General features: G+C 40.0%; 1 protein-coding gene across 2 annotated transcripts in view; it reads right to left on the minus strand.

The window, feature by feature from the left end:
• The window catches only part of ITGB6 (integrin subunit beta 6), a 67,710-nt gene that overhangs the window by 27,897 nt on the left and 17,507 nt on the right, over positions 1–22,306 (minus strand). Inside the window, exons 3-7 of one of the 2 annotated variants that reach the window (XM_079977849.1) lie at positions 11,368–11,439; positions 10,811–10,887; positions 10,035–10,114; positions 4,603–4,807; positions 1,979–2,225 (exon numbers count right to left, since the gene is read on the minus strand). In XM_079977849.1, coding sequence (XP_079833975.1) covers positions 1,979–2,225; positions 4,603–4,807; positions 10,035–10,114; positions 10,811–10,871 — 593 coding nt within the window. In that variant the 5' untranslated portion in view covers positions 10,872–10,887; positions 11,368–11,439. The remainder of the gene's footprint in view (positions 1–1,978; positions 2,226–4,602; positions 4,808–10,034; positions 10,115–10,810; positions 10,888–11,367; positions 11,440–22,306) is intronic. The other variant, XM_079977850.1, reaches the window with a different exon arrangement.

Below are 22,306 nucleotides of genomic sequence, written 5' to 3' on the forward strand. Positions count from 1 at the left end.
CAATACCCACCCTTCCCACAGACACATTTAAAAGGCTCTAGAATATTAGTTGAAGAAGAATGTTTCCATCTGGCACCTAAAAATAGACACTAAAGGCACCAGGCGAACCTCCCTAGGGAGAGCATTCCACAACCAGGGAGCCACAACAGAGAAGGCCTGTTCTCATGTTGCCACCCTCTGGGCCTCATGTGGAGGAGACACACCAAGAAGGGCCTCAGATGATGAATGCAGAGTTTGAGTCAGTTTATATGGGGGAGAGGTGGTCCTTGAGGTATTGCGGTCCTAATTCTTGCAAGTGTAACGGGACTTCCCCACACCTCTGCTCTTCCTATGAGCCCCCATGCCCTTCCCAAATCTGTTCTAGAGGATCATGAGAACACTCCGAATAGTGTAGGGGGTGGGGAGGAGAGAGAAAATAGTTCTATCAGGCTAGCAGAAATTTTCGTGCAGATGGAACAATCTCCTTAGCGGTATGTTGAACACAAACCATCATCAATTAAATAAATAAATACCTAAGTTACAAAATTTTGCTACAGCAGACAGCAAGACAAATAACAAGATTTTTGGCAGAAGCTGATCTACAGGGTAATGGAAACAGTGCTGCATGTGATGAATACAGGGAGGACGGCAAAATTGTGCCTTCCTATATCCTAATCTGTCTGTCTGTCTGTCTGTCTGTCTGTCTAGTTTTATTTTTATTTTATTCTTTTAAGTGTCATATTTAACAAATAAAAAGATAGATTAGAAAATGGCTGAAAAAATATGCACACTGTCAACTCACATTGAGAACAAAATAGCCACTAGTTCTTCCTTCTAAAATTAAACAAACAGTATGATAAAAGTCCTCCAGATGTCCAAATAGGTATCCACATGAAATTGGCATTCATAAAAATATGTTCAAATGTAACAAAGGTGGTAAGGTCCTCAAATCACTATGCAATGGACAGTGGGTATTTATCCTTCTAGGATTGAAGTACAGTGGTGCCTCGCAAGACGAAAAGAATCCGTTCCGCGAGTCTCTTCGTCTTGCGGTTTTTTCGTCTTGCGAAGCAAGCCCATTAGCGGCTTAGCGGCTTAGCGCTATTAGCGGCTTAGCGGATCAGCTGATAAGCGGCTTAGCGGATCAGCTGTTAAGCAGCTTAGCGGCTTAGCGGATCAGCTGTTAAGCGGCTTAGCGGATCAGCTGTTAAGCGGCTTAGCGGCTTAGCAGATCAGCTGATAAGCGGCTTAGCGGCTTAGAAAAAAGGGGGGAAAGGAAAAAAAAACCGCAGGAACTCGCAAGACATTTTCGTCTTGCGAAGCAAGCCCATAGGGAAATTCATTTTGCGAAGCGCCTCCAAAACGGAAAACCCTTTCGTCTAGCGGGTTTTCCGTCTTGCGAGGCATTCGTCTTGCGGGGCACCACTGTATAAGTCTATTGGCAAACATAAGGGCTCACAACATCTACTTTTGTTCTGTCTGTCTGTCTGTCTGTCTACACACAAATACACATTCATGTATAATTGTTTGATTAAAATTAAAAAATAAAAAGTAATCTGAAAGATAATTTTTTCAGGTGCCAATCCAAAGGTCCTTGGGAAGGCCTCCAAGAAACTACAGGATGTTTCAGAGACTGTCTCTCCAAGGTTAGAGACAGAGACTTACCTGTGGAGACATTGCTCACCACCATGGAAACCTCGGCAGCCTTTGCTTCACTGAGCTAAGGGTATAGGAAAAGATGGTTCATCTGCCTTTGGTTCTCCTTCCTCCCACACTTTTAGATTGCTCTGCCCACATTTCTATTGTTTTCAATTCATGTAACACAAGTAAAAGGTGAAATACTGATACCCCAAGAAAATAGCAACTAAAGAGACTGGAGCCCCCTTGAAAATGAAGGTAACTGGTTACCCTGCCCCCTAGACCCAAATTAACTTCTACCCCTGAAAAGGACAGAAATCTGATCCAAAATGTATTTGAACTAGATGTTTTTGCTACTCACTGGCAAGGATTCTTGATTTCTTCTGGCACAATGTTAATGAATGGTGAAACTGGTTTTTCTACAAAAGACCCAAAACCCAGCTGAAAGTTACTTGTCAGTTTAGACATTTCTTTTGACAAGGTAGAACCTAGTTCCTTAATGGTTTCCAGATCATCATGCATGGAAGCTGAAAGATCCATGAGGTAGTAGAGGTCAACTGGATAATCTTCAGTCTGACGAACATTGATTTGTATTGTTTCTTCATTTCCTTGTGAAACCACAGGGGAAACAGAAAAGAAATTAACACAGCTGTCGTTAGAGAGTGAAAAGGGAAATGCAATATTGACTGGAACTGTTTATTCTTGTTGCCTCACAGTATTCTTTTTCTGGTCCTTTGTAACAAAAAGTGTTCCCAGCAGTATTACTAGCCATCACAATGCGCTAAAAGACATACTTACAGTGTGATTCTAATGGTGTCTACACAAGAGTAAGCCCAAAGAATTCAACGGGTCTACTCCCAGGTAAGTGGAGATTGCAGCCTAAGTCCTCCTTCACACATTATGCTTGTTGTATAGGATGTTCCTGGGCATGGATAAAATCATCTCAAGCAACATAGAAGAAGTCAATGTACTTTGGGTTCGCTGTGGCAACCATGTCATAAGAAAAACATTTTATGTTGGAAGTATAGAAAGCCGATTGTTAATTATCAGCATTCATGTAAACTTCTTAATAAAACATGGGCGAATAGCCTTGGGAAATTTGGAAAAATCATTTGACGGGATGCATTCCTGACATCGCCCTCATGTAGAACCTCCTACTCATCAGTTTCTGTACCCTTTCTATCTCTAGACACGATCTTGGATGAGCAGAGGAGTTTTACATTCTGAAATTCAGAAGCTCATAATGAGCCTCTATAGCCACACTTCCAAGCAAAGTTCTTACCAACTCCCTTAAGAAGACTCCCAAAATGCAAGCAGATGTGTTGATTCATCATATGTGCATTACATTTACCCAACACATTTCAGTTTCTGATTACTTTGTAAATGGGAAGCTGTGTCAGAAAGGCGGTTCTCACTGCCACATCAAGATTTTAACTGAATTAGAATCCAGTTTTTCTTCTTTCTGATGTAAAACTTTAAATTCCATTTCAAAATATTATCCTCTTATAGTAGGACCACTCACCTTTCATGGTGGGTGGTGTTGCAGCCGGGCATCCAGGCCCTTGCGGTGATCTGGCTTGGGGGCAAGGGATTGAGGCCCCCTTGCGCCAACCCCGGCCACGTCACCCCCACCTGATTGTAGCTCTCACAAAGAATAAAAAACGTGTTGGCTCCTCTTGTGTTAGCTGCAGGGCTGGCCTGTCAATGAGGCAGACTGGGGGAGCGCCTCAGGTGGCAGAAAGGGCACCTCAGCAGGCATGCCCCCCTAGTGCCAGACAAGTGCCAGACAAGTGAGGAGAAGTGGTTGTGGTGGCTTCTGGGTCTGGCAAGATCTCGCAAGAGCCCTTTGTGTGATCTTGCTAGGCTCTCTTGCGATCTTGTCAGAAGCCACAGCCACACGACCCTAGTAAGTGAAGCTTCAGCGGGGATGGAGTGTGGTGCCATGCACACTGATAGTGCTACATGAATTATAAAAGATAATATTGAGATCTGGCCCGGATTCCATATTTATGGTAATTTAAGAAAGTTGACAAAGCAGTATAAGAGCCACGTGTGAAAAGCATAGATAGGAAAACTGTCTGAGTAGGCAAAAGCCAACAAAAAGTAGCATGTTGGTTATGCTAATTTCTCAATGGGAGGAATTCAAGCAAATTTCAGGGGGCTCATGGGAGGAAAGCTCCACTGAGCAAGCCAAAATCTATGTGTGTTTTCTGCTGATGGGACTCATTAGTTGAATCCCACCGATCATTATTCTGGAGATTCATCTGAAGCCTGTGAATAGTGTGAGGCAGTTACATATGAAGGTTGGTTTATGTGATCTCAGCTACAGCTTTCACCAACTGCCACTGCTGCTGTGGAGTACAATTACCAAATTTATTTATAAAATGTGCTGTGATCATTTCCAAGCCTTTAGGAAACAAACAAACAATTGACCTGTATCTGTAACAATCTTACAAATGTTGGGGAGATATGATTTTAGGTGATATCAGTGAAAATTCTTAGTTCTTTATATTTCTTACCTATCCTTCATCGTTAGTTCCCAGGGCTGATTACAGCAATTTAAAAGCACAATTTAAAAATTAGTTAAAATAATTTGCAATCAGAAAAATAGGGCGAGTCCTTAAAAAAATGCTGCTTTTGTGCCATGTGAATGTTGCAATAGAAGAAATACAAGGAAATAAATCTTCCCCTGCACAGATGCTTGGCGGGGGTGGGGGTGGGGCAGGGGCGGGACTTCCCAGAAGCTCATCAACCTTACACATCTTTACTAAGTGTTCTTTCATAACTTCCATTTTTAAGAAGCCTAAATATGTTTCCTCAGAAGTAAATTCCTCTAAGTTCAGCGCAACTCTGGTAAGCAAGTTTAGGATTGCAACCTAAATATGTCACATCTCACATCCTGATATTTAATATGAACAAATGGCTATCTACAAAGCTACAAAATGATTTAAAAAAAAAATAGCATTTATGAACAATACAACTTACCTGGCCGCAGTAGGATAGTTAGCTTTTGAGGAGAAATCTGTGTAACATCTGAGTTGCTTTCCTGCGGCCCTTCACTAAGAGGCTTGTTTTTGTGAATTACCACTTCAGAAGTAGGAAATTCAATGAAATTCAATTGGCATCCTTTTGAAATAAGCTCTTCAGGAGTGCCACACCTTCTAAGAATTTCAGATGGATCAGTAAAATTCTATAAGAAACAAAGAGTGCAAGAACAGAGTGCAATGCAACACTATATGATACCAATTCTGCAAATGACTGAAGGCATAGCATAATATTTTTTATATAAGTTATGTCACAAATCCCTATTTGTAAGTGGAGATACGCAGGAGAACAGTGCAATTATGACTTACTTTGAAACTTTTGTGTGCAAAAGGGGTGTACTTATAATTGACTTTTTCAATAGATTAGTCTCTTTCTGCTGCACCTTACCCTTCCAGCAACAAGGATGCGCACTCAGGGGAAAAAAATCAATGCAGTAGAGTTATTGCTTATAATGTCATAGTCATACATTCCATTACACCCATCACCAATATTTTCAGCAGTATATAATTTAATACACATTACAGAGAATAGAATTTGTGGTCAGGGAGTCTCTGCCCAAAATGATGATGTGCATCTAGTTCTCAAGATATGCAAAAATTCTGATTGCCAGAAACTGCAAGTCAAAACTAAGGATGGGTCATTGAACAAACATTGTGTGTTGAGTGCATTTTGAGGCATCTTAACTAAAGAAGGCATATTGGAATAGATGAAAATATGAGCCAGTATAGCATTCCAAATGCCTTTCCTGTACAGTACTTGCATTCAAAAACTGCTGTTTACCCAAGGGGGAAGTTTTGAAATCATTTAAAAATGTATTTCTTCGCTGTCTTATAAAGCCTTGACACACAATGGTGTCTTTTGCAAATAAACTGAAGCTGGCAGAAGAAGCTGTTTCCACCTTGCAAGTCCCTTTCAAATGCCACCCATAGTATGATGGGGTTATCCTAGTACAAAAATATTTTTAACAACTACTTTGTTACATGCAAAATGTCAAAGGGACCAGTTACAATTAGACTCAATAATAATTCTATTGGGTGAACTAAGGGAAACATATGAAATCAATTGGGTAACATTATTGATTATTTGTTGTTTCTTATTAACAGCGAGACTTTGGGTAATTGGGAAGTGTCTTAAATGCCCTCTATCTCAGAATGGATAAATAGCTTGTGGCTAAATTAGGAGGAAAAAAAGATGTGATAATTAGAAAAAGATAATTTGACAAAATTAATAACTTTCACATATTATGGTTTCCTTTTTTGTGAAATATCGCATGACGTATAATAATTTAAGTAAGCTGGAAATAGATCTGAAATGATAAGCATGCAATCATTTCAAAAATAGTTTGTCCAGTTATGTCATCAGTTTAGGATTTTTTGAAGGATCTGATAGCAAGCATTAGTGTGACCCAGCAGTCCACTTACAGGCCTTTTCTAGAAAAGTCACTGGAAAAAACCCAATTCTGATATAACCTCTTCCATGTTGGGAAGGGTGAGTTGGGGTACCGTATATTCTCAGGAATCATTCTAAAGAAGGAGGAATACATTTTTTGTAATATATTTTTATCCTTGTAATTTTTAAAGTAAATTGTATAAGTGTTTCAAAATTCAGAGATAATAATAATAATAATAATAATAATAATAATAATAATAATAGAGTGTGCTAAGTGCAAATAGAGCCATTCCTGTGTTAATGTTAGATGAGGTGATGGTGCTTCTAGAGACTACCATCTCTAAACTTCCATTAGCTTTTACTCTTCTAGTTGCTGATGTGAAAATGAAAAGCATGTAGAGTGTGGTTGTGGGGGTTGCACATCTGACACAGTTCCCTGATGTAAGACTCCCCCCCCCCAAGTCTCACCCCTGCCATCCATGTGTTAGCATGGTCATCTGTGGCAGGGATTCCTTTGGACTTTTACCCCTTTGTGCAAAGGTTTCCATGGATCTTGAGCAACTGCCTGAAGGTTTGCCTGCCTCAGACAGCTATTCTAACACTTGGGTGGTGGCTGGGCTGGGGAATCATGTGCCATAGAGGGTGGGTCAAAAGTGCAGCCCACAGTCCCTCTATATTCACTTTTCCTCTTTATTCAAGTAACTTACAAAGAGGGCTTCTGAGTGGGCCATTTTTGTTCCACTGCCCAAATGGATCATGTGAAAGTTCTGGATTGGACAAGTCTCTGTGATTGCCATATATTTGTCAACCATTAAAAAAACCAAAACTGTTTTAAGCACATTTACCCCCTCAAGTTATGTAATTTCAGATAGTGCAGCTGAATAAATACTAGAGCATGGCTATTTTAAATCTACAAATATAAGATCTGCCCTTGCAGTCCTCCCCAAGAATATACCATAACAGTATGAATACAGACTTTTCAGTGCTCCTGTCTTCAACATAATTTCTCGAAAGATTGCTATTCCTCGTATTTCCATGAAAACCAAACTTAGTTTATTAATATGTATATTCAAAGGGGATACTGGCTTATTTTTAATTTGGCAACCAAGCTTTCACAGCCAAAGCAGTATATATAAAAATCACCTACTGCTATGAAATGCTTAGAGACAACAGCATATGATCATCTCCAGAAAAACACTCTGAATCTGCTGACTTTTCAAAAAAAGAAAGATGCATTACCACGTCAGCCCATATTTTAAGGATGCTTAGACTCAGTATTTTTAGCCAACAGTCTGTGCTGGTGATTTCAGACAAAAAAAAAAAAAAAAAAAAAAAAGAGGTAGGGGAAAGAAAGGAAAAGGAAAAGGAAAGGCAAAGGACATGCTAAGAAAAAAAAAATGCAAACAAAAACAATAGTTTAGTGTCTTTTTGGGGATTAACTAAAAGTCACCAGCTATTCACACAACTATTCCTCAGGCTTGATATTCAACACAAAGCAAAGGTTTCAGATGAGACTTCCATTCCCTACACTTGTGTTGTGCCTGGGAAAGCTTTGTTGAATCTAGGGGGGCTCCTTTACAAACATCGCTGAATCTGCACTTGACTGGACTGATTCCAATGTTTTTCCAAAGCAAGCAGGCTTTTTATTTTATTTTATTTTACATTTTTGTTGCTTTTTATATTTCATGGCAATTCAAGTTCTATGAAATGCAAAATGTAATCTATTAAATTCCAGTATAATAAATAAAAGAAGCCATTGAGATACACTTAAAAATCGAATAGCATCTAACACAGTGAACTACAACAGGCGGAAAAATAATTAAGTGGTCTGCCAAGACCATTAACAATTTACATGCATTTTGTGAGCATTGGTCTAGTTGGATTAGAGATGGATGAACCTGTTAATTCTGGTTTCCCTCAGTTTTCATTTTCCCAATCTTAAATTCACTTCTGTACCCCTCCACAACAATTTGCAATTATCTGCTTTTAAAAAGCATTTTCATGAAAATTCAGCTTTTGTGTATGCTTAAATGCTAATATGTGCATTTTATGCATATGTACCTGTAGCATTTGCTTACACATAGTTGTACAGTTTTTTTTAAAAAAAAACCTGGCACATTTAAAAGTTTGAAATGCTGTATAGAAGAAACCGAGGAACTGAAGAACTGATAAGCTGCTTCTCCCCTCTCTTTGCTTAATCAATGAGGTTTCTAGTTCTTTCTCAGAATGCCACCCCATACAAAAGGAGTATTCTGAAAGTGAATATTTTAGTTCACTTTCAGGAACAAACAAAAATATAAAGGTTTGGGATATTCCAAGAAAATCCAAACAATGGAACATTGATGCACAGTAGAACATAATTTCTTCATTGGAAACTTCTGAATACAAGAAATAGTTTCACAGACTGTTTTCTCTAAGTACTGTATATGTTGTGAAAATAATGCCTGATGCAGTTACTTAGAAACTGCCATTCAAGGCCAAAGGTACTAATTTTCTGCAATTCTGAGCATGTACAATTCCGCATAGAACTCGATATGTGGCACAATATTTGCATTCCTGACAAACTCAGCTTTTGCTTCCAAAGAAAAGGAGTGCAATTCAGTTTACGTTAAGCACATTCAGTTCCTTTTGATTTTGATGCCTGAATGTTAACCACATGGCCAAATCTCCCCATCAAAGTAGACAGCACTTTAAGGTTATAATCCTATACCCATTTGCCAAGCAGTAAGCTCCACTGAACTCAACGGGATATACTTTTGAGCTGATACATATTGGATTACACTGTAAAATTCTTAGCTGTGGCTGGTCCATAACTGAGGTTCAAGTTCTCTTAACTGTGGACAGTCATTTGAAAACATGCAGACTGTATATTAAGAGTTTAGAGGGGCCACTCAATAGATCTTTTCATGGAGTTGTTGCAGTGTGTGAAAATTTTCGCTCCAAGAACAAATTCAAAACATATTTTCTGCCTTGACCGGCCCTGTCATTAGGCATAGTGAGGAAGGTCATGAAAGGTCAACCATTTTCTTTCAATTAAATAATAATAATAATAATAATTGCACTCCTTTTCTTTGAAAGCAAAAGCTGAGTTTGTGAGGAATGCAAATATTGTGCCACATATCGAGTTCTATGCGGAATTGTACATGCTTAGAATTGCAGAAAATTAGCACCTTTGGCCTTGAATGACAGTTTCTAAGTAACTGCAGCAATATTATTATTATTATTTACTGCCAGGAGCAGGGTGGAGTGGACTTTTTGGGTTTTTTCTTTAAACACCAAAATGACTTGGCTAGCCATGAGTACTAAGCACCTTGCCTTAAGGGGACATTTCCCCCCTGTCTGTCAACGAAGAGTTTCGGGTCGATCCTGTTTCTGCCCATGGATTGCCCTTACTAGTTCTACACATTTTTTCTTTAGGTGGGTTCTGAAACATACCGGTAGCTCCCTTTCCCTTCCAGATAGATTTGTGTTATATCTTCTTACCAATGGGCCTTTGCTTCATGTCATTTATCCATCTCTCTGTTTCTGTCACCATATTTCTTTTTTGCCAAAAACTTTCAAATTCTGCGAAATCTCAGAAAATGTATACACTGAGCAATTCTTAGGAAAATACTTTTCTATGCTATTAATACGCAAGGCCTCTTTTTGCTAGAAATCTAATAAATGCTTTGGATTTGTGTTTCTCAAGCAGCAGCTCTCCATGCCACACATCAGACTATTTTTTGAAATGGAGGGGAATGTAAACAACCTAGTTTGTGCGGTAGATTAGGGTTTAGGGCTGGGGACCAGCTACTTAAAAAGAAGTAAAATATTTTACTGGGTGTGCTCAAGCCCTTAGGTTCTGAAATAAATCTTTTGATTCAGCTTCTGAATTTCTTCCCTCAGGGCAGGATTAGAATCAGAGCGGAGAGTTGGACAGACTCTTTTCATAACAACTTCAAGTACTGGTGTTACTTTAAAATATTTCAGATAATTCACTTTACCTCTTGAAAGCACCATCCACAATGCGGTCCAGAAAGCAAACACTCTTTACAATTCACTGCACTCCCTGGATTACAATTCCCTGCATATAAAAATCAAGGAAATATAATAGATCAGAACACAGCATAATTATTGCAGATAACAAAATGTTCTGGGTATTGTTCCAACTTGACCAAACACAGCCTGCCAGTGTACCCTTTCCACCCTTTGAACTGAATGTCTGTCGATATTCAAAACGGTGACCAAAAAGTGCCGTGAAATTGAAGTCATTATGAAACAAAATTACGTTGAAGCATAGTCTTGACTGAAATGAATACCCAGCTTTTCCCAAGGTGACAACTGGCAAAAAGAAAGATTTGTAAAAAAAAAAATGTATGAATCAGTCATTGTGTTTCATGTACTTGATCTCTATCATTCCTGATTCAGCTGGATCATCAGCTCTTTGTGCACCAGACATTTTCTACTACTGCTACTTTTCTGGAAATTTATTTGTGCTCTAAGTTAAAAATGTATTAGGTTCTATAAAACAGAACAGAATCACAGATGCAGTGTAAATTCTTACACTATTCATTTGTAAAAATAAGCAGTCCTTAGGATTACATTCTATACATAGCCTCGGTAACAGGAACGAAACTCAGTTCAAAACAGCTACACGATAGTCAAGTGGAAAGATACAGCTGCATGCATAACAGGACTAGTATACTCGTTTTAAAAAAGTTTTTAAAAGAGCAGGATAGGACATTTCCCCAAAAGTTAATACATCACCTGTGAGCCTTACCTTGTACATAGTTAATTCTTTGCAGGAATAGGAAAAAAAGGCAAAGCAATTCAATCCCCATTCGCTTTCAGATCTGGCTGCACATACAAAACATATCAAAATTAATTATGTCCAGCGTAATGAGCCCAGTGCAGAAACTTTATGAGAACTTGACGATTGAGAACTTCAGTCCAGGCAGGTTTTAGAAGAAATATTCTCAGTTACCAGAACACTACAGTAACATAAAAAAGGCAACAATACAGTGTGCCACCTGGATAGGTGAACTGCAAGCTGTGCCTAAGGGCTATCAGCATGGTTATGGAATTCTTTATCTTACTTCCTTGTTTCCCTTATAAGGAAGACAGGTATATAGTCAGAAGAAGGTGGGGGAATTCATACAGGTACAGTCCTGACTTCCCGGTTGCTGTTTTTAATCCACAGACTTAGCCTTACAGAGCTCATTAGGAACCCATGAATGTTGGAATATAGTGCATTTAGAGTTGATATACAGGCCCAATATCGTTTTTCAAAGATGTTCCCTATGTTAACTGAATGGTAGAATTATTTGGGTAAAATACCTGGAGTGGAGGTGTATAAATCCCATTTTTTCCTCAACTTCCTTGTTGGATATGAACCTTGTAAAACCAGTTCTGAAAAGGGAAAAAAGTATATGTCACCACTGTGTAATCCTAACCAACAATGTTGGAAGTTGTGATTAAATTTGCAGAGAATGTTGAACTTTGCATTAGAAGGATAAAATGAGCAAAAGCAAATGTGTGTGGCTAAAAAGTAAAAACTGTTATGAGACACATCTGAATGTCAGCTTGCTGGAATACATTTTGAAATATAATCACTAAGCTTACTAAAATGTTGGCTGGCTAAGGCCCTTGATGTCAGGGACATCGAGCAGCATAGGAGCTATTTTACCTCAGTGGGATTTTGTGTGTGTGGAGGTTTCTCTCTGCATGGCTGAGACAGACCTTTTTTGGCTGGGAAAGACTTCTCTCACACATTTATGAGATTTACATATTCACACAAGCAGCATGGGAAATCAACTCTTGTGCCATTTTGTGTGAATGCTCACCAGTATCAACTATCTCACACCCTTTGATCGGCAGGTGACACCTTGGTGGTGGTGAGGCTGCATGGTAGGTATTGGCTCATGACAGGGCCTTTTCAATGGCTGTTCCCTGTTTGTGGAATGCCTTCCCTAGTGAGCTGCAGCTGCCTCTCATTATTGACTTTCATGCATAGTTTAAAAACCCAGGCATTTGATGGCTGAAAGACACTGTTCCCGAGTCACTGAGATCACTGTTCATAGAATGTATTAGCTGTTCACAAATTGCTTTTAAAAATGTTTTACTATTGATGTTGTGGAAATCTCAGACCTTTTGAATCACAGACAGAGGAGGGATGCTGTATTAAAGCCCTTTGCAAATCACTCTTTGAAACAGCCTCCCCTTTAAAGGTTTTTCAAGCATTGAGAAGGCCCAGATGGGAACATGGGAGCTGTCTTAAAGCTCTTTGCAAAAGTGCTCTTTGAAGCAGCAACCGCTCCTTTTAACATTGCTCAAGCAATGTTTAAAGGATAGGGGATGCTGCTTCAAAGAATGTTTTGCATGGATTCTGACAGGTAGTTGGGGCAGCCCACCTAGCCAACATGTGTCATAATGACATGTGCCCCCACCCACCGGTTTTATTCTGTAAAGAAAGCATACTTTGGGAATGAATGAAACAATGTGGACATGAAAGAAAGTACTTAAACTAACATAATCCAGTCTGTCCAGTGTCAGAATAGTCAGCATTTCTTCCTCTGATTGATTAAAAACAGTGATTAAGTTTCCTTAGCTATGATGCTGCCTGCCACATGCTGAAGCTTTAGAATTGTCTCCACAATTTGCTTTCTAACTTTTGTTAGAAATGTTCAACTGACTTTTTTATTTATTTAAATGAAAGCTAAGTGTTTGGGGCCTGGTATAAGTGTAGCCCTCTGTCAGTGTCCCTGAGAAAGAGAGGAATCATACCTTTTACTTGACCTGTGAAAGGACCTTCCATGTGAACCATTTACAGACCTTTGGTCAAATGTAAGAGTGAATAAGTAGACACCAATTTAGTCATCTCTCAGTGCATTCAATTTATGCAGATTAAGACATGAAAGGGCTGGGTTATGCACTACTGGAAAGGCCTAATTTGGCTCTGTGCATGGAGCAGGTGCACTAGACTTATCTCTGCTGTCCATAGATCTCTGAAGAGACCTATATGCATAGCATCCCACATGCATAGGCCAAGATCATGTGGTTGATTGATGGATTTTTATCTGGAAATTGACTGCACAATTTTGGCCTGGACAAAATATTTTGTGCATATAAGGATGGATTTGAAAGATCTTTTGAGTTCAGTTTTGCTGAATTGCTTATACAAGAAGCTCACTGATGTCCCCTGCTCCACTCTCACGTACTGCTTCTCCTAGTACCATGCCCTTCTGACTTAGGGAAGCAGCAAGAAATGTCAAGTTTCACGTTGTTAGGAAAACTATTATTTATCAGGAAATCTCCATTTAATTTTCCACAACTGATAAAACTTTATCCCTCCTGACATCCCATGTAACGTATTAATTGAAAGTATCACTTGGGGGCAACATTTGCATCATTGCTGAATATATGTGGCATACTGTTTGCAAAATAGTTTCAATCAATCTTGTAATCCAACCCACAGAGAGGAGTGGCAGTTCCTAGCAAAGGAGCGTCTTACCATCTCCAATTTTTCACGCTTTAAAAAAAGCTTTCCAATAAACCACACAGCATGTGTTGTGTGTCTGTTGCTAGAGCTGTGCCAGAGCATCTACTTTTTTCTGCTTTGGATAAATTATAACCAACCAAATGGAGGGTTCTCTGCATTTATAGTTTAGACCTTCTGTTCATTTGACCGCAGCAGTCACTATGCATTTAGAATCTCTGAATTTTCCATGTCATTCATGGGTTATCACAGGGTTGCCCCTGTTTGAGAGGCTCATTTGACAACAAGAAACCAAGCCTTTAGTGTCATTGGCCCAGTATTGTGGAATACTCTGCTAAGAGAGATTCAGCAAGCGCCTTCTATTTCAACCTCTAAACACCTGCATTAATGTTTGATGTTTTATCATGTTTTTTATATTCTGTTGGGAGCCAACCAGAGTGGCTGGGGAAACCCAGCCAGATGGGCGATGTATAAATAATAAATTGTTATTATTAATATTATTATGAAAACATTTTTATTCTGCCAAGTCTATGCAGGAATTAAGAACACATCTTTCCACAATACTTAACTGATGTTTGATTTCAATTCTGATTTCATTTTTTCATGTGGTTTTTACGGTATGATTTTATGCAATATTGTAAACCACTTTTATATTTTTCTGTGAAATAGTGGTATACAATTTTTTTTAATAAATAAATAAAATATCCACACTTTTCTGATAACTGAGGGGCACTATTTTCTGAAATAGAAATGGGAAACCTAGGGCACACTTTACTCTTACAGCTGAAAACATTCACATTTAGAGTGCCTCCTTGGCCCAGGACATTTTGCTGCCTGAGGCAAAGGACAGGATGACACTCCTACATACTGTGTTCAGAAGCTGGCATTTAAATCTTACTTTAATACACTGCCAGTGTCTTCTGCTGCAACTGAGGACGGCAGGCTAGTTTAGGGGTATGAAAGGCAAGTTGTGGGGCACACACAGCTGTGTCCTCCAACACCTTGCCACTGCCCCTCCCCACAGCATCTGCTGCCTGAGGCAAGCACAACATTGCATCTAATGGTTGAGCCAGCCCTGCCTCAAAGGAGACTACCCTTTTCTGTTTCTGCATGTCGGTATTCTGGTTGTCCCTGTTAATTAGAAGATGCACAGCAGACGGTCTCTTCTGAGGTGAGGTAATGCCTCAGAAGAGCTACGTATGCTCCCATCATACTTGGCAGAGAGATGGAATTACCCTCAAACAGATGAGCAAAGCCTGAGCAGTACATCGTGCAGATACACTGGTGAGGAGAGGGCAAGGCACCCGCTGTCGGAGCAGTACTATTGGGTCACACAAGATATTTTTGTGTGTGGCAGACTAGCATATTCCTCACATTATGGGGATTTTGGGGCCTGTTTGGTGTGCTAAGCACATCAAAGGCACAAGTCTCTTTGCTTAACATCTCACGATAACTATATGCAGTGCTTTTCCCCTGGGGGTACGCACACCCCTAAACATTTTGTGAATTTAAGTTTGGCCTCATTGAGGGGCGGTATTTCAATATGAGTAAGAAAATGAGGGTACCCCTAAACATTTTTTTTAAGAAAAAAAGCACTGACTATATGAAACAGAAATGTACTCTCTTTCACTCTCACACACTTTAAATATATCCCTGAATGAATCAAAGAGCAGGATTTTAGATTTTGCTGAAGCACAGCTTCCTGAAAACTTTTGTCTCATCCCCAATTGACATCTGAAACAATATCCCTGCTATTTTAGCTCACCCCCGCCCAACATTAAGCTCTAGTCAGCTGCTTTATTACAATGCTATTTATGTCCCTTTCCCAGGCTAGAGGCCTTGACTCACCTGTTACCTGAATGGTGAGAGCTATGCCCTTCAGATGATAACTACTGTTCCCTGCATTAAGAGCCTGAATTTATCTGATTAGGCATGAGTAGGAGTCATGGTGAAGTCAGGACACTCAGGGGATCATTTGGGAGGAAAACCCCTTTCACTGCAAGCCATTTCCTTTCTATGGTACTCCTGCTAAGCATTCATTCACTCACTCATGCTTTCATCACTGGCTATATTTATACCCAACTAATGACTCGCAATGCACTTTACCATAAAAAACAAACAAACCAATTTGCAATTAAAATTATTCATGGCATAGAGAACGTGGATAGAGAAACCCCCTCCCTCCCAACACTAGAACTCATGGGCATCCAATGAAGCGGAAGATCAGAAGATTCCAGACAGATAAAGGAAAGTTCTCCATCGTGAAGCACATTCAGTGGCGTAGCGTGAGGGGTGCAGGGGGGGCCGGACGCAACGGGCGCAACATCTGGGGGTTAGGGTTAGGGGGCGCAAATCCACAGGTTAGGGGGCGCAAATCCACGGGTTAGGGGGCGCAAATTACTTGCCTTGCCCCGGGTGCTGACAACTCACGCTACGCCACTGAGCACATTGTTTAACAATGGAATTTGTACTCACAGGAAACATTGGTGGCCATATACCTAGATGGAGTTAAAGGAGGATTAGACAAATGCATGGTGGAGAGAGCTTTTGAAGGCTACTAGTCATGATGGCTATGCTCTGCCTCCACAGTTGGAGGCAGTAATGTTTCTGAATACCATTTGCTGGAAACCACAGGAGGGGAGAGTTCTCTTTTACTCAGGGTCATGCTTGTGGTTTTTCCTCAGGCATCTACTTGGCCACCGTGTTTTTAATTATGCCATTTGTGTAATTTATGAGAATTGCTTCAGTGTTTTTCTTAAATGTGGGCTATATCTTTACAATTACTTTCTTGCTTTAAAAAAATAAATAAAGTGCCCTGTGAATGTTTTCGGTGAAGGGACAGTTCAAAAATGGCTAAATAATCAAATGAAGAAATAAATACGTTCCACTGCTGCGAATACTATGGGTTCTTTTGATTCCCTGAGATGAAGTGGCAGGGAGTATAGAAGAGAAGAAATGGAGCAGAAAGGGGGACAAATTTCACATTGCTCTTCACTGGTGAAAGAAAATAGCCAGACATGCAAATGGGATTGACATCTGACCAGGTAAGAAAGAAAGAAAGAAAGAAAGAAAGAAAGAAAGAAATGGTCTGTTAAAAAACAACAGCAAAGCTTTCAGGCCAGGAAGGTAAATAAGTGGCTAATTTTTGAATAGCTGAATATATTATGTGTCGAGGCAACTTTTCTGTTGTGGCACAGAGCTAAGCCTACCTAAGGCAGCCCTGAGCTGGATGTCATGAAAGGGCAGAAGATAGTTAGTTATTTAATATATTATTGTTGTCTTTGTGCTGCCAGGGTGATGGAGTGATGCATGTGGAATTTACTGGTCCAGACTTGGCTAGGCTCTGATGCTCTGTGCCTTGACTGGAGGGGATGGAGTGCTATTTACTCCTCCTCAGGCAGCAAAGAGTCTTAGGCTGGCTATAATACAGACCCACCACGGACAACTGGGTGCTGACTTGGGAGAAGAGCAAAATCTGATTCATTTACAAGTGAAAGGCAAACTTAACTAATTTGCACATTCCAAAACAATAAGAGAACTGAAATACATACATCCTTCAAAACTGGCATCTCTCTGAATTTTGAAGTGCAGGTTCCCAGCCAACTAATGGGTACCAAAATAAGATAAAATGTGCCTATATGTGGAAATGGTGAACAAAAATGTTGCTGAATTTCCATAAGGACTAAAAATAAAATCACAAACTGATGTGGAAATGTGGAAGACTGGAAAAACGAGAAACTCACATTGACGGATTCACCTACCCTTGAGGTTGACCCCAGTTGCAGCTCCCTCTGAACTCTGCCCCCGTTCAGTTACCAACATAGTTTTGATTTCAAGAGTTAATAGCTTTATATGCAAGGGAGTTTACTCCACAAGTCCTAAAGATGACTATTGGAGGAAGTATGACTCACAACATCTTTCAAATGGTTCCCTAGGCTGCTTGTAGTGAGGTGCAGTGACATGCCATATTCAGATTGAAAAATCACGTCCTCACCCTCGGTAAACACAAGCGGAGTAATAGTTTACATTTATGAGTCACAGTACAATGGCTTCAAAATCATGGAATCATAGAGTTGGACCCAGAGGTTTCTGTAGTTGAAGTTGAACCCTCTGCAATGCAGGAATATGCAGGTGGCCTGAATGGCGATCAAACCCATGACCTTGGCAGGAAATGGCAGCTTGTCTTCTACTGATTTAAAAGTCAGAAGGGCATTTGCTATTTTGCTTAGAGAAATAATATATTAGGGTGGTGTGTGTGTGTGTGTGTGTGTGTGTGTGTATATATATACATAACTGTTCTGCAGCAGGTTATCAACAGTTCAACAATATTCCTCAAAAGCTACAGTGTGTGGAATGACAGGCTGTGCACTACTTACATTTTATGTTATATGCATGCTTAATCTGTCCACATCAGTTCTGAAGAAAAGGAAGTCATAGTGCCCCAATCCAAATCAGAAGCCTGTACCAATTTACTTCCCTTTACCCCGTACACACTACTATGCACCCTCAACAATAAAGAGGAGCAACCATAGGAGAGCAAAGAACTGTAGGTGGGTGTTTGTGGGTCAGCATGGAAGTGTTGTTGATGTTTGTTAATGAACTATGCTGTATATCATCTTGAGCTCCTTTGGGAGGAAGGGAGCTAGAGAGATATAATAAATAAATAAATACATCAAGGGAGTCGAGAGGCATCCATTACCTGCCAGTTATTCTCTTCCCAGATCCCAGTTGGGTTCTCTAGATGGAAGGGAGCTTATACCTAGGATAATGTCAACTCCTGACAACTTGCCCTAAAATGTGAATATGACATTCTTCAATTGCACAAATAAGGAGAAACAGGGCAGTGGGTGACCAGGGTCAGGGATGAGAAAATAATGGCTGTTTGAATGTATGTATCATATGATGTGCAGTGTAATAAGATACATGCTTACTCAGAAATAAGTCCTACTGAGTAAGCCTCCCTAGAGTGGCAATGTAATTCACAGGATTTCAGGACTAGGAAGTGGCTCCTTAAGGTTCATCTTGGGGCTTAAAGGTAATACAATTCCATTCAGCAATACTCCTTAAGCATGACAAGAGCTGAAAGCCACCAGCACTTTTGGTTGGATCAAGTAGCACATATTAGTGCATGAGTTGTGGGTAGCTAGATCACTGGACAGGAGATTACAAGACTTGGTAAAGACAAAGAGGGGAGGAATTATTGAATGTTATCAGCGTATAGCAAACCTGCCAGCACAAAGTGTAGACTCACTAAACCACAGGCAGACATGTGCTTGTCATGTGCAGTCCCAAGGACTACTTCACTGACCTGTGGGTGCTGTTAGTTCCACCTAACCCTTCTGGGGCTATTTGTGCCCACATATGAAAAGCATGGGGCTCACTCATAAAGGGTAGAGAGGAAAATGACTCTCCTGCCTGTGAGAATACTGTGTTCCAGTGTTTCTTTCTATTGTATTATTATTATTTCTTAATGTGTGCATACTCCTAAGAATTACAGTATATGAATTTCAAGCTAGTAAAGAACTTAAGCAATTGAATCATGTATTTTAAAATATTTATATCCTGCCTTTCAACTCTAATAAAATAAAAATTATATTTCACATATATTTGCATGTGTGAAACAGTCATCATACAGAAATCTCAGTAACTACCACATAAATGATAGATTTTTAAAGGATTTACTCTATTGTGGTAAATGGCAGGTTTTTGTACAAGAATTGTTTCATGGGAAAATGAGGAGATTAAATTGCCATGCATGGGCTTACTATAAAAGAAAAGGATTGCCGACAGTATAACTTCTCCAAGTGGCAGAAAGACTCATATTTAGCAGCAGTTTAGGGTACGGGTGGTGAATCTCAGGCTTTCAGGCCAATTTTGGCCCACAAGGCCATTTCTGTCAAGTATGCCTGCCCCACACCTGATGGTCATACGTGGGGAGCAGGGAGAGGTGCACAATCAGGAGTCTTAAAGTGCTGATGGAGAGTAGAACAAAAGTCTACTAGATCAGCTATGCTAGTGAGTTCTCCATGGTTAAATTGCTCATGCAATTGATGCCTGCAAAAACCAGGCTTTGGCTCCACAGCACATCAGTTAATTTTGGAACATCAAAGTGCCCTATCTGCTGATGTCATTGTTTTCCCCCCTTTTCTGCTGATGTCATTGTGATGCCAGGTGATTGACAGGTGGCCAGCAAGGCTAGATTAAATAAAAAGTTCCTCACTCCTGGTGTAGAGCTTGGGGAGTTTGCCCTTATAGTTATAGTTGCTGTAGTCTTTTCCAGTGATCTGACGCACTGTTTCTTTTGGCCACCCAACACACTGCTCCATCCTGGACACCTGGGACACTGAAGCACTGCTGGATGAACGACAGAGAAGAGTCCTTCTTATGCTGTTTTAGAAAACAGCTTGACATACAGGTTGTGTTTATATAAAGTGCTGCCATCTCCTGGTAACATAACAATTTGGCAGGCAAAAATATTACACTGTGGCCTTTGAAGTTTTAGAAATTCAAACTTTGGATTTTACACACATGACTTACACAATCTTGTGATGTTCAAGCACTTTTTATACATTATGCTTGACTAAGACTTCACGACCATGGAATGGCTTTTCAAACATTGCTAAAGGAAGTAATGGAGACAAGAATGGTGAATCCAATTCTAAAAGAAAGAAGGGTACAAATAAACTCTCTCCTGCGGGCTTTCATTTTTCATTTTTTTTGTTGGTGAAAGAATCCTAAAATTGGAAAGGGTTTAAGAAATAATATATTATCTTCATTATACAATGTGTAAATGTCAGGATAGACTCTTTAGGTTTGCACAGTGACTAAAATAATGGGGTGAAGGGAGAAATTAGTTCTTGAGCCTTGATTATTTGGTTAGATGGATAGCATGAGTGCTGAATTTCTGTACAGACACACATTAACATATCACATCATGAGTACTTCTTACACCAACCTCTCCTTCCCCATCCCCACCTTGCCTCAGTGTGTCCCTGTCCCAGCTACACCCCTCAATGGGATCCTCTTTCTCCTCCCCTTTGTGCTGTCATGACAATCATGACAATCAGTAACTGTATATTACAACTCCCCCTAAACCACCATGCATTGTCCTGGGGGGGGGGGGTTCCTGACCCACTCAGGGCCAAATTTTGGGTGTGTGTGAAGAGGTCATATGTGGGGAGGAGAGGGAGGAAGTCCTAGGCTTCTGCTGACTCTTGGATCACAATATGTGAAGGGAGGTAGGAAGAGGACCAATTCCCTTTGGGTCTTGTTGTCCCCACAGTGCCAAACGATGGCTATTGTGTCCTGTAGCACATCCCTACAGCATCTGAAAAGAACTCTTTTCTTCAAGGGTGATGTCCAAACCGGTACCAATGATCAGGAATCAGCACTGGTAACCACATTCATGTAGGGTGACAATAATACTATAACTCACCAAGACTGATCCCCTGTTTTTGCAAGTCCCAGTTTCAAAAGGAAAGTCCTTGATGTGCTGTCAGTGAAGTTATTTATTCTCTCTCTCATATATATATATATATATATATATTAAAATCAGGACCACAGCAAAGCATTACATTACATGCTGGGGTTGTCTATCATGAAGAAACTATGATGGATCTTTTATTTTCAACCTCTTATTTCGTTTTCAGCTACTCCACCACTACAGGTGCTGGTTTCTTTGCTTTGTAAAGCTTCCAGTTATAAACAACAGCATATTAACTCAATATCTTTTCCTCTTGTATGAAGCAAAATGTTGCTGTTTTTAAAGTTCTTTGGTTTGCTCTTTGGACAAATATGCTCAAGCACATGGCTAGGTAGGTCACCTGGGTGTTTATGACACATCTCTTAATGCCATGGAAAGCACAGACAATATTATCTTTGTCTTGCATGTTGTTCGTGCTACTTTGTGTGCTCCAGGCAATGTGACGAACATTCCTAAAGCTGGTAGGTCTAGCCAGGGGATTTCCTAGGTTTCGTTTATTGTTGTCTTTTAAAAAATTCCTCAGGTAGCTGAAATCATTCTTGCCTTAATAGCTGCCTTCCCCTGCTTGCCCAAAGATCAAGTACAAATTAATGGCTTGACAAAAAGGGCCTTTGCCATACCAGAATGTAACAACGTTGTGTTTTGCATTGTTTGGTACTTAAAATAATGCTATTTGGCTGCTCCCTTTTTGGCTGCTGTCTTTTCTCAATTGTTGAGAATTAGCTGCACTAAAAAAAAGTTGAAAGCTGGTTGTTATAAGAAAAAGTGCACAACTGATTATTTCTCTCTGAGGCCGAAGGAAGTGATATAAGACTTGATGGGAAATACTGGTCAGCTACTGGAAAGTAGCTGACAGTGTAGTAGTTCACTGCTCCCAAAAACGAGAGCTGCAGCAAGTACACAAACACAGAGCAGAACAAAATAAACAAATTCCTTCCAGTAGCACCTTAGAGACCAACCAAGTTTGTTATTGTTATGAGCTTTCGTGTGCATGCACACTTCTTCAGATACATGCACACGAAAGCTCATACCAATAACAAACTTAGTTGGTCTCTAAGGTGCTACTGGAAAGAATTTGTTCATTTTGTTTCGACTACGGCAGATCAACACGGCTACCTACCTGTAAACAGAGCGGAAGTATCCAGTGTGGTAGCAGGAAAGTGGCTATAATAAGTGTATTGTTTGCATGTTCAGGGTGCCCACTGGAAGCCTCTGGAAAAGCTTCCATGTGGCTTTCAAAAGAGAATCGGATAAATTCAGGGAGTTTAAGACCTTCAGTGACCACTGTATTCTATCTC

Source organism: Podarcis cretensis (genome assembly GCF_951804945.1).
Source record: "Podarcis cretensis genome assembly, chromosome: 1".
NCBI classification, from domain to species: domain Eukaryota; kingdom Metazoa; phylum Chordata; class Lepidosauria; order Squamata; family Lacertidae; genus Podarcis; species Podarcis cretensis.